At 42.4% G+C, this 13,759-nt stretch overlaps 1 protein-coding gene across 1 annotated transcript; it reads left to right on the forward strand.

Moving 5' to 3' along the window:
* On the forward strand, positions 1-9,034 carry GPA33 (glycoprotein A33). Its single transcript, XM_068180511.1, has 7 exons — positions 1-180; positions 3,385-3,536; positions 4,423-4,633; positions 5,177-5,335; positions 7,561-7,674; positions 8,126-8,249; positions 8,683-9,034. The coding sequence occupies exons 1-7, from the start codon at positions 132-134 to the stop codon at positions 8,762-8,764; spliced, it is 891 nt and encodes a 296-aa protein (XP_068036612.1). The 5' UTR covers positions 1-131; the 3' UTR covers positions 8,765-9,034.
* Positions 9,035-13,759: the final 4,725 nt, after the last annotated feature.

The raw sequence follows: 13,759 nt of genomic DNA on the forward strand, positions 1-13,759 counted from the left end.
AGCACTTTAAAAGAGATTGAGGAAGTAAACCTGCCATGCCACTGCAAAGCAGACCTTCAGGGAAAGCCAATTACCTACCCAGCCTCCTGGAGATTACAAGGAAGAGCACTTTGAGGTGAAACAAAGGAGAGATGAGGGGGACAGCAATGAAAGGACTTGGGCTGCTCATTTTCAGTGCAAGTGAGTACTAATTTGGTTATGTCCTCAAGGGTTGGGTGGAAGGAAACAGCACTACAAAGTACAAGGACTGCACTGCACTTTGTATGTCTCTTTTTTGTTTAGTGAAGGTTCCTTTGTGTTTATGGCCAGACAAGTGTGTGTACCATCTCTGTGCTGAATGTCCACACACACAGGCTTCTCCCAAAACTGTTAGGGGTGGGAGAAAATGCTGTTCTTCATGAAGCTGGGAAGTATTTCTCATAAAGAGTTTTCTTAGTTTCTGTTAATAAGATATTTATCTCTGAAGGAGGAACTTCCTCCTCTGGAAGTCTCAGTTCCACTGCTTTTTATCCTGTCTCACACTCTTATGTCAATGTTCCTACACCTTATTCCAGGCTTCAGACCAAGCTACGCACATGGGAATTGCTGGGGTTTTTTTAACTAAAAATCCTGAAAACCTCACTTCAACAATAAGACCCAAAAAAAGGAAATTCACAAAGTTCAAAGTGATCAGAAAAAGTGGATGGGCTTCACATGCAACAAATGTGACTTGGGTCATGGTTTGATGATCATTATGTAATTTGTGCAATGCCACTGATATTCAGTCTCCTTTTTCATTATTCTCACCTTCCATGCTATGCAAATTAAGTATGGGGAATTTTTCAGAGAGAAATAAGTACGTAAAATGAAGAAAATAAAGCTCTGGTTTTTTTGGTTTTTTTTTGCTTGATCAGAATCTCAATTTATTTCAGTAAACAAAATATTCCTGTAATTGTATTAATTGCCCTTCACTCTGTTAATTACTCAGTAAGGAATGTGAAAGTAGAAATGTCACTTTGGTTTTCTTCTTCCTTTGTACGCATCTCTAAGCAGAGGGAGATAAAACCTTTTTCATTTTTTTAACAATGTTATAAATATCCAAAATGTCTCTCACATTTTTTAAAATACTATAAACACACAAAGTGATAACACACAAAAAAAGCAACTCTAGGGCTTAAATCTAGACATTGTCTCTCTAGTAGTATGTAGGCTATTTGTCCTCTCTCCTTTTTTGGAGTTCTTTCAGAATTTGCTTCCCTTCCCTTCAGCCACATTTTCAACAGCTTCTGTTTCCACTCAGAAAAAAACCCCAACCTTTGAAGAATAAACCACAACTTTCAAATGTGCTGACTATGGAGTGAAACAGTGGGAAGGAGGAAATCAGCCTGGATCAGTGACATCCCAGAATGAAACTATTGCTTCCCTGAGAGAGGGAAGCTCTTTCTGGGATGCAGAAAGAGATGTGGGTGACAAATGAAAAGCACCAGAAGCAGTGGGATGTGAGGGTGACAGCAACAGATGAATAAGTGTGTTACAGGCTGTGCCTCACATGCAGTGTTGGGTTCAGCTGATCCCCAACTCTGTAACAAATATGCCTGGAAGGAAAAGATCTCATTTATTGTAGGATTTGACTCATCCAGTTGGAAGAAGGAAAAGAAGTCTTAGGGTTGGGTGGTCTCTTCTCTGCCTCAGGGCTGAATTTATGACCTGTCAGTGAACCCCAGCCCAGTGGAAGCAGTTTCTGAGTGACAAAAAGATCAGGAAATGGGTTTTGCTCCATCTCTTAGTACAGAAAGTGGTGATTTTCTCCTAAATGCAGGAAAGCATCTCTATCCAGTCACAACAAGCAAGGAGAAAGCTTTCACAGGTGTCTCTCATATGGAGGGCACATGAAAACAGCAGTCAGAAAGAGCCCCGGGGCTATGCAAACATGGGCCTTGCCCTGGGTGCTCCAGAGCAGGGAAAGATCTGGGAGTGGCTGCAATAAAAGCATGTTAGAAATACTTTGCCCTGGTTTCCTTCTCATAACTGTCAGCAGTTGTAAATGAAATAATCCCCAAGAGAACAGAAGCCACCCCTGCCATGTCACAGAGGAAGAGGTGAAAACACCTCACTAAGGAACTGTGGGAGCCCATAGAACAACCCGGTTGTTGAGAGCATACAGAAAGGTGGAAATTTAGACTAAAAGAAGGTCCCTGTGCCAACTGTCCCATGGCACCCTGTGTAATTATCTGAATTGTCACCCCAGGTTCTTAGGGCAGTGACAACACAACCTTTTGAATCCTAACACAGTTATTTTCTAAGGGACTCTTGTTCACTCCTAGTCAAGGATGTGGTAATGCTCAGCTTCCAACCTAGTGGGGGCTGTGTGCTCTTCCTGTCTATAAAAGTGGGTATTCAAAACCAGTTTGCAACTGCAGGTACAATCTAGAAATCCTTTGCTCTCTCCCTTATACATTACACTTCCTTATAGATCTGACCGCCAAACGCAGAACCCACACCAACTGTTAGGAGAAAGCAGGTGTTTTTAACCATGGATTCCTGCAGACATGAAGGTCACCTATCGCAGGGCAGACATAAATGTCCAGCTCAATTCTGAGAATAACAAAGACCTGCCCACCAGGCAATGATAAGATATGATGAATTAAGAGCAAGTCAGAGGGAATTCCGTGCAAAAAGAAACACCTGCCCTGTGCCCTGCATGCTTCCCCAGGGCACAGAAGGATTTCTGTTTTATTCAACTCTCAGCTATTCCTGTGCTCCAGAGGCAGGAGCTGGAGTTCTTGAAAAAAGGTGACTACTACTTTACTCATTTTTAAAAAATACTAAGAGCTTTTCTTCCTTTGTTTCTTTCAACCACTGTTTGCTTTTCTAGGTTTTTCTATTTTCAGGGATGAAAAACACGAACAGGTTTTGATTCCCTAGCACAAAATGTCACTTTTCTATGGATTTGGATCGAGGCAAGTTATTTGACAGTTTTCCTGATCCTTGAAATTTGACAATATCAGTTTGTTAGTTTAGCCTGAATCCTTAAGACTGCTGATGCACTTGTAGTATCTGTTTATCTGTCTCCCTCGTGCATTCTGAACTGTCAAAGGGTGTCAGTCACACTGAAGGAGGGCTCAGGAAAAAAAAATAAAGCATCTTTCTAAATTCCATGGCAATATATGAGTAGGTGAAGAAGAGGGAAGCAAGGAACAGAGAGCAGAGTTTAGCTCTAAGCCATCCTGTGCAGCAGCTTCCCAGAGCCAATCAGCTCCAGCACACATCACTTCTTGCTCAGTGGGGAATGTCCTGGATGACAGGGAATGAGGGGTTATTGTGGCATGTCAGGAAGCCAAAGAGACTACCATGGGATCCAGATGTTGTTATTTTTGCCGAGTGCAGCGATTATTCTCTTCCTAGTTCTGGTGTCTGCTCACGCCCTCACTGTGGAAGCACCTGAGAAGCAAATCCAAGTGGCAAGAGGAAGAAATGCTACCCTGCACTGTAATTTTAAAACAAACTCAGCTGCTGACAGAGGAGACCTGGTTGTCTGGAAGAAAATCAATAGCAAGGTAAACTGAGCTGCATAAAGAAACAGATGAGAGGGCATCCAAGAAGGGGCAGGAGATGGAAGCTGTGAGTGGGAATGGACGTTGGAAGAAAAAGACTTCTTCCAGACTTTTTTAAATTCCAGAACTGTGCAAACAGAAATGCTGAGTCTAGAGGCAATTTATCTCAAATCTATTGCACAACACTAGGCAAGCCCCCCCCCGCTTCCTCCTCTCTCTTAGTCTTACAGCTGTTTACTGAGGATACATCATTGTATGTACTGTGGGGTTTACATCTATTAAAACATGTGAAACACTCAGATAATTTCTAAAACCACATGTATATATATAAATGTGTATGTCTAATACACGTATCTTTGATACTATTTAAAAAGTTTGAAGTTGATGATAACAGTACATGGAGAGATTCTTGAGGTCTCCTACATCCATTTGAAGTATTGGAAGGTTAAGAAACTTTTAAAGTTCTCCTTGATTGCTTGGGAATTACTGAGAGGGGAAGCAGCCTTTGGAGAGCTCCTTGCAAGAACTGCCAAGGGTTTCTTCTCTGGATATCTTTGCTGGGAGAGTCTGTGTGACCATAGGGCAGTTTGACTGACATGGGTCTCAGACAAGTCTCATACTGTCCTCTCCTCGTGGTGAGGAAAGGTGAATAAACCCCAGCAAAAGAAATCAGTTGTCTCTGATTTCAGATAAGGTGTGAGAAGGGGATTCCAGATAGAAACAGAGAACCTTTAGAATTTCTACGTTTCTCTCGGGTTTTTCCCAAACTGCTGCAGTTTAAGGTCCTCTTTTCCAAGTTGTTCCTTAAGAGTGGGCTGTTTAATGGAGTTAGAAGGCCAACTCACACAGAAGAAACCGAGGCTGATGCTGTCCCCTCGCTCTGTGCCAGGTTGACGCTGTATCGCGGTACTTCGATGGGCTCGTGCAGTATGGGGAGGGCTACGACCACCGCATCCGGTTCATCGGCGACGTTGCCAGCGGGGACATCAGCATCACCATCAGTGCCGTGACCATGGAGGACAACGGGACCTATGTCTGCAGCGTCCGCCTCCGGGACGACCCCCCCCGCCAGTCCGCGCTCCTGGATCTCTTCGTCCTCGGTGAGGTGACACAAGCAGTGCCACACCCCTGCCAGACACACCTACCCTTCCTATAATGTCCACATTGGTTTAAACAACAGATTTTCTAATAGCAAAAAAAAAAAAAAAAATTGTCATCCCCAATTCCACCTTTGGTGTTTTCCTACTCCTATGGAAGGACGCTGGGATGCGTAGAGCACGTAACTCCCTCAGACAGCTGGCTGTAGAAAACAGCCTTTAGAGCTGTACAGCTCACTTTCCTAATAACCCAGGCGTCATTACAGGGCTTTCCTCATCCCCCCTGTGGCCTGTCATACTCCAGTTATCAAAGGATGGGTCACCTAACACGATCAGGCATATCCCAAAAAGCATCTTGCAATTCCTTCTTGGCTTTCCAGTGCCAAAAAGGGAGAAATAGATTAGATCCAAACTCACTTTTAGTTCCTTTAAGAAGGTGGCAGGTGAAGACCAGCCTCTGCTCGCAAGAATAAAACCCACAGATGCAAATGGGCTGAAAGAAGAAACTGCTTCTGATTAATACAATTCCTCTTTTTTTTCCTTCAGTTGCACCATCGAAGCCCGAATGCAAGATTCTGGGGACACCAGAATATGGACAGACAATCAACCTGACCTGTGCTTCTCACGAGGGCTCCCCAACACCCAGATACACCTGGAAAAGCTTCAATGTGCAAAACGAGCCCCGTTTGCTACCATACACAGAAGGTATGGGAAATCTAAAGGCATCAAGGCATTGAGATCTCTGCAGTTGAGGGATGGAAAGATTTTAAAATGCAAATACAAAAACACTCTTAAGGCTTATTCTAGGATGTTCTCTGAACAGGAGTTTGAAAAGTTGTCCTTTTGATACAAGACATGCTCAGGAGTAACTTAGCAGGGGGAAAAGGACTCTTACCTGAAGTAAGAATGGTCAGAAAGACTTAAACTTCATCTCTCCCCTAGTGAGAAAGCTGCATGGCTCTGGAAGCAGCCAGAAACAATTATTTCTCAATTGCTGGGATTAAGGCATAACATGAGGAACAACACTGAGTTTCTAACTGTCTTTACATCCCAGCTTGCTTGACAAGAAGCAGATCTGTTTCTAAACTGAAGGAAACAAAAGCTGGCTCTGGAAGCTTTCTTCCAGAGATGACCCCTCACCTGGAGGAAGGGGGTATGAGAAAGTTACACCATTGCTACTTTGAGCATGAAAAAGGCTTCTGGTTCTTTAGGACTGACACACATGCCCTAATATTTTATTTGTTTTCATTTCAAGTTAGAATCTAGAAGGAAAAAGGAGCTGAATTTCCACCTTTACAGGTGTCCTGTCCTCTGACAGGACCTTGACAGAACTATTTATACAGAAATGAGGGTTTAATACTCTCTTAAGTGTATCAATGACAGAGGACTCAGATATATTTCATTAATTTTTTTTCCTGGCCTGTCCAGCTTCAGGAAAGACTAAGTGTCTGTACCTACCCTTCCTGGTTTAAGGGAAGAAAACTAAAGATGATGAGACTCCACAGGATATTCCACACTCACAGCTGATTCTTGCATAAAATATGTATCACCAGGGGCAGGAACTTTATTCATTTCATTGGCCACTAAGTGGTGCCAGCGCATCACACACAGCCCTGAGCACAGCGGAACTTGTCATAGCAGCAACTTCTGCTGTCACCCTGTTCTTCCCTGGGACAGGAATCTCTGTCGGCCCATTCCCACCTCATTTCTGCTTTCATCGGAGCATCCATGGCCAAGCTCTGTGCTGACTGTCCCCAGGTGCCCCAGGCTGGCTGGGTGCCCTGCTGTCACTACAGGTAATTTCCTTCTGTGCTAAGCAAGTCCCACAGCTGCAAAGCATGCAGAACTACCTCAGGAGACACTTCAGAGCTCACAGTACCTGACCCACATTTTTCCCCATTCCACTCACTTCTGCTTTATCAGAAGCATTTAAATTCCACTTCTAGACTGAGATTTTGAGAGCTACAAACATCACATACACCCCCCACCAAAAAAAAAAAAAAACCACACAAAAAACTAGGAGGGAGACAAGTAAATACAAGGAGTAGTATGTAGAGACTGAAAGAAAATAAAAACTAAAAATCAAGCAAGCATATGGCCTGTCATTTCTCAGTTTGCATGCTCTTCTACTATCTGGCACTAGGTGCCAGCAAATCCTAAATATAAAAAAGTGAGATCCCCGGGAAACAGGAAAGTCATTAGAAAGTATCCAGTCTTTTGCTTTCAGAGCAGGGATCTGGACCTCTCTCACAAACAAAAAGCATGGACTACACATACCCATATCAGCTGGAGATGTAACAAACAAACTGACTGCCTAAGCAGACAGAGCTGAGCCTGTGGTTCTGAGCTGTGTGAAGCTGGACAGAAAGCATCAGCATCACTGCCATCCTGTCACTAGGGATCTTCTTTGTTTATTTACACAGCCTGTGTGGCTTCTCCCAGACTAGAAAACTTTTCTCCCCACTGCTAAATAATTGATATCTGAACTCCTAAGAGCTGCAGGACTGAAGAGCTTTCTGTTGTTGAACAAGTTAATTCATCAAGATGGCCACTTCTCAGAGCCAGGTCCTGATTTGGGCATCTGACAGGTCTCAAAATCCAATGCCAAAAAAAAAAAAAAAAAAAAAAAAAGCTTTCCCTAAGCACTGACACTTCTCTACCATCCACCTACAATTTTCTTTCTAAAAGGAATGTTCAAATACCACACGTTCCCTGTAATCAAAACAGCACACTTCTGTTTATCCTCCCACAAATCACTCTAAAACCGAGGGATGAGCATGGCAGCTCCCAAGCAAGACAGAGCAATCCATCAGCTTTAATAACCTCTCATCACTCCAGCCACCCTGGGCTGGAAGTGGAGGGTTGCTGTTACCACTTCCTTCCTTACTTTAATTCTTATCTTTTTTGGCCTGATTTGTGTTTCACAACAGGGCAACAAATAACTCTGAAGAACATCTCAGCAGACACCTCTGGCTTTTACATCTGCACTGCAACAAACGTTGTGGGAACGGAGTTTTGCAACATGACAGTCAGCGTTGTGCCACGTAAGAGATGGGGCTGCCCTGGGGAAGAGAAGTACCAGAGAGAACATCCTAGCTCAGAGTCAAAGCATTAAAGGAGGGGAATGTTATCATCTGGTTTCTGCACACCTTTAAGAGAGACCCTCTCCAGTGGTTTACATGCTGGTAGAGCATTTACTAACTCATTGGGTTAGTCCAAAAATTACACAAAAGCTCTGTAGAGTCAGACAGCACTGAATTTGCAATGTCTGAAACTAAACTTTATAGACAAAGAAGAGCATGTGTTCAGATCCAGGGGCTCCTCCCTGTCAGTAGCTAACTGCTCCTGTACTACCCAGTAGAGAATTATTTCCAGTTGCTGTAGTCGAACAAACGTGGCTTCCACATTTGTTTGGTGGGGGGGGTTTGAAGTGCAGCGATTGTGCTGATCCCCTTAGACATCATTGCCCCTGCTAACTCCTCCCTTCCCACGCAGCATCCATGAACATAGCTCTGTATGCTGGCATCATTGGGGGAGTTGTTGCTGCCATTGTGGTGATTGGGATCATTGCCTATTGCTGCTGCTGCCGGGAAAGCAAGGACACTGACTATGAGATGACGTGAGTATCTCTCCCTACAGCAGTGAACGGAACAGATGAAGGGCTCTCCTTTTCCCTCCAGCATCAACAGATGGAGTGGAAAGCTAGGGAGAAAAAAATCTGGGAAAGCATGCACTGCTTTCTCCTTTCAGTGTCCACCCCAGTGGTTCCCATCTCTCCTCATGGGAGATGCTCAGGAGTCCCAGACACCTTTGTGTCTCTGGGTAGAACCAAATTATTCAAACCTTGGATGTGAATTAGCACACACACTATGAAAAAACACCAAGTACCTCCCACACCTCTTGCATCACCAGCAAGACTGAAGTCATGGACTTCAGCTGGGTGCAGTTCTAGATCAGCTTAGAGCAGTTTAAAAGCACCCTAACACAAAATCTCTTCAGCGAGAATTCTGGCTGATTTTGATTAACATCTCTACTCCTGAACAATGTTCTAGGGTGCAAGAAGACAGAAATGAACCCTCCAGGCAGATGCCAACAAGGCATGAGAGCACAGGGGAGAATATGGAGAATGAATGAATGAAGAAACCACTGCCATCTCCAGGATCTGCTGAGGCACAGACTTAAGTGTAGAAAAGAAATCAATCCCTCTTTCTTACTGCAAGAAGTTGAATTATAAAATGAAAGCCAAAGGCTCTGCCTTCAAGTTCTGAGAACATTCTTGCTTGCCTGGAAATAAGTGCTTGATGTACAGTGAGCACTAACACACACTCTCATAACAGAAAAATGCATGAGGAGCACTGCTGCACCCAGTCATCCAAAAATAAGCAGTCTTCCAGACTTCCAACTTTCTGAAAAAAGAAACCAGTCAGGTCTATTTGGACAACAGAGGAACAGAGCTGCTGATGCATCCCCAGAGCCACAAAAGGTTTGAAAGTCACCAACTGCATTTCATCAAGGAAGGGTGTTCCTGTTTACTGAGTCATGCAAATGTCACAGCTTTCACCATTGTCCAATACAGAAACTGGTTTTATGGAGGTTGAAACAAGATGATTTTAAAGACATTTTATTAAATGTGGTTTTTGTATGTATTATACATGCACATATAAATAAATATATGGAAAAAAAAAAACCATTGATGACCAGTGAGTCTCCTATTTGGGAGAACAGTGCATAATAATGTCACAGATAAGGTAAGAACTTAGATGGGCAGCTGATAAGAACTAGAAACACTCTAGTAGCCTATTTACTGTCAGACTCCTGAATTTCTGATTTCTAGCTCCCAGAGCTCCTAATTTTCATTACATTACTTTTTCCTGTTGACTGTTGCATGGGCAAGTCAGAAATAGTCCACTGCTCCTGCTGCTTCTGAAAAAATGACAACGTGAGAGCATGTACATGGCAAGTACATCCTTAATTTAAAAAGCTTTTTTTTTTTTAAAGATACTTTAGCAGTAAAATATTTATCCTTTCAAAACTCCTTACTGCATCTTCAACTTTGGGAGTTTCAGCAATGCCTCCCACATACACTTTACCCCCAAACAGTTACTGTAATAAATATCTAAAATTTAGCTTTAAAGAAAAAACAGCCATACTCCCACACATGACCAATATTTTCTAGATATCAAACTATGAAAACCACCCTACCAGAACTGTAATTCTGGCTTGCTTTCTGGCTGCCCTTGTTTTACATAATACTTAAAATACAATTACTCATTTGTAGTAATAACAACTGCAAAGACCAGCAACAGGAGTTCTTTACAAAGAACACACAAATCCAAATCTCTCTGGCAATGGATAACCTGAAATGCAAGACATTCTGAGAACCTTTTCTCATGATACATGAGAAAACTTTGCAAAAATGGATGGCTAAAAAAACCCACTGCACAGAGAAGCTGAAGGCAGATTTAAAAAATCGGTGCATAGCTCAGAAGCAGAGCTGCTATGTATTCCAGTCTCATTGTAACAAGCAAGGATAGTGTGAATTATCTAATTACCATTGTAGCACATTTCTACTGTGAAACAAAAGCTATTTCTTTTATAAATGTTACAGACATTAGTCAGCACAACCTGTTTCCTCCACCAGGAATAACAGAGAGGAATAACAGTATGGATTCTCAAAGATCTTAACTGGAAAGTCCAGCAAAAGGACCTGAAAGTTATCAGCAGAATAACACCAGAATATAGCCAGAAACTGGCAGCAGCCACTAAACAAACCATTGTAACACTCTGCTACCTGTCCCACACTCTTCACTTTTAGGATAAGTGAAGCTGAATTGCTGTTTGTCAGCGGAAGTCTTCAACACTTGCTCAATGGTCATTTTAGGAATGAAGGAAAATACAGATCAGCAGTAAGCAACTACACTAAGTTGTCTAAAGAAACTAGCCACAGAATACAGAAGAGTTTACAAAATGACCCCCAAACAGAATTTAATTCTCTGCAAGCAGATTCCCTAAGAACTAGCAGAGGAAAAGCAAGAGTGTCCAACTTGACAACATTTAAAACAGAACTACTTCAAGCTCTGCAATGCTAAGCTCACTTCTGCACTGAGAAATCAACTAAGCGATAGCACATGGCTGAGATAATTCATTGCTGTATCATTTTTTACCTTTTTTAAAATACCTTGGAAGTAGTGCATTTATCAGAATGCTTTATGTGTTTTTCCTCAACCAATTTGTTCTACTCCGTCAGCCAGGAATACACATATTCTAACTCATGCCTTATTCCAGGGTTTTCCTGTGACTGAATTAATTTCTTGCCTGTCTTGTATGTCTTTTGAAAACGGATTAACTCCAAGAGTTACCTCTCGTATAGCCACAACCTTATGCAAAATTAAACCAGCATTAATGAATTTGGAGGGAAGATAAATTAAGCTAGTGATACTTATCTAATTCCAAAGATTTAATGTATCTATACTGAACTTCAATAACCACTTCCCTCAAAATGCAGGAAGGAGGGAGAAAATGTATGACCAGGGAGAAAAGTAAATTCCTACTTTATTCTGTACACAGCAAATAGCAAACTACTATTTAGTTATGTTCAACTTTATTCACAAACTTATCACACAGAGCTCAAACAGGCTGGTCAGGCATGATTTAGCATCGGCAAATCCATGCTGCCTCTTTCCAGTCCCCCACTTCTCCTTCATGTACCCAAGAACACATTCCAAGAGGGCTTACTCCATGATTTTTCCAAGGAGTGCAATGGAACTGAGCAGCCCAGGCTCTCCTAGATCACCCTTCAGACAGATGGGTGCAGTGTTTGCATCCCAGTGCTGTGGACTCCCTGTGCTCTGTGACCTTCCAAAGGCGAGCGAACAGCCTCGAAATGTGTCAGTCAGCCTCCTCAGCATCCTGGGATGCAGTACATCCGGCTCTGGAACTCCCACTGCTGCTGGTCTCCTCCCTGAACCCTTCCTGAGAACAGATCTGCTTTCCAAACAACATCCCTACAGCCCTGGCCAGTATTTATGGATTCTTCCTTCGTAGCCCACACCTGCTTCTCCCTCCCTTAACCTGCACCAGGATGCAGCCACAAGATCCCTGAGAAGACGAGAGTCTTCCCAATCAACCTCCCTGCATTCCTCTTGTGTTTGGGAGACACTGTCCTTAATGAACTGCCAGCCTTAAAGCTCCTTTACCCCAGAGAGCTGGCACCAGGAATTCTACCCCTCCCCATTTCCCACACAACCACCAAGATCTGCTCTCACTGCCTTCTCCACTCCTCTTAGGATCTTGGGAAGTATTTCCAGTATTACAGACACACAAAGGCTGGTGCTGCCACAGCCCACTTCAAGATTCAGCACAGTGCACAATTCACAACTTGTCAGGAAGACAGGAGTTAATTATCTCACCATCCTTGTTGCTAGAGCAACTGCACTCCTTTTCTGTTTATTTCTACCAACTGTTCCAGGAAAGACACCAAGGCAATGTTCTGGCTGATAAGGTTCACAATACAATGATCAAACCTCCAAGATTAATTCTGGATGTGTTGGAGCTACTACTGAATTTATTGCAGCCCAAAATAAGGGAATTTGTAACTTCTGCTGTGCTTCACCTGTTCACTAGGGATTGAAGGGAATTATTTGAAAATGGCAGAGAAGTTTAATGGGAGCCTCTAAGACAGAACCGTGGAAAAGTGAGGGAACAGAGATAATACAGGGTTAGATTAATAGAAGTGTTTGCCAATTTCTTCATTTTACTAAATCATTGCAATAAAATTTACTGGCTGGCCACTCTGGGGTGACAGTGAGGGATGATAATCCTGCAGAAGTCATCAGGAGGGCAGAAACTAGATAACAAACTTGTTTTTCTCCTGCTCCACCACAGTACATTTACTCTGCCAAAAGGAATTATGTTGTTAAAGTCTTTGCAGTCAGCTGCAGCTACTTCTATCTATCAAACAGAAAATAAACACGGTTTCACACATATACTTGAGTGACTTCACTTTTGGGCAAAGTTTGAAATTCTTGCTAGCAGAAAGGGTTAGAACTTTTAAATTCAACCAACAGGTCCAAAAGCACAGTCTCTCTTTGAAAATTATGCAATTTTTAAAAAAACTTCTCAAAAAAGAAAAAACACAACTTGTTTACAAGAAAATCCAAACAGGGTTTCCTAGAATAGAGGTTTTCATTCACTCAAAACAAGAACTTATTCAGAAGAATCTGACCTTCAGCACACCACCACTTGACTCTGACAGCTCGAGACCCAGAATCCCTGAAATGGCAGCAAGTTTCCTAATAGGGAATGACTCAGCCTGGACCTCACTCTAGGCAGCTGGCACAGGACACACCCCATGGACTGACTATCAGCTGCTGCTGTTTGATCCAGGATCACAGCACTGCTTCCTCCAGAGTGACACCTGACAGAGCCTCCACACAGAAAATCCCCCAAATTGCTGCCTTGCTTCTTTTAGGATTTGGACAAGTGACATATTGCTAAGGACACAATAAAGATCCATCCTACCTTAGATACAGCAAACACTCTCTGATAACATAACAGTTATAATGAAAGTTAGTGTACTCATTCTAATGGCATGGATCTTATGCTTTTCACTACCAAAAAACCCCTCTAGAGTTGTTGGTTATTACTGTAAGACACTTTCTGCCCCAGTTAACAACCCACTCCCTACAGCCCATAATTAGATCTTCTCCTTCTTAAGTGCTATTTTAATTTACAGGTAGTAAGGTACAGATATGTCACGGAATCCTAACGGCATTTTCCCACTTCCGTTCACATTCTTTATCTCAGTCCTGATATGTAATACATTAAGCTTAGTAAAACATGTTCTGAGGTTTATGTACTTAACACTGAATAAGTGTTTTAACAATTATTTTTAATGAATTCTCTCTTACATAAGAACCAAAACAAACTTTTATTGCAACAGTAAACTCTGAAAATACTTAAAAAAAAAACAATAGTTCTGTACATTATGAAATATCAATGCAGTAATGGCAGCCAGTTAAGGAACGTGGACAACTCCATACAAATGCAGAAAAGCCTTTAGTACTACTTGATAGACACTGTCAGACTGTTACAACATTCCCGGGTGCTTCACTGGTAAATTTCAGCCTT

Source organism: Anomalospiza imberbis, chromosome 2 (genome assembly GCF_031753505.1).
Source record: "Anomalospiza imberbis isolate Cuckoo-Finch-1a 21T00152 chromosome 2, ASM3175350v1, whole genome shotgun sequence".
NCBI classification, from domain to species: domain Eukaryota; kingdom Metazoa; phylum Chordata; class Aves; order Passeriformes; family Viduidae; genus Anomalospiza; species Anomalospiza imberbis.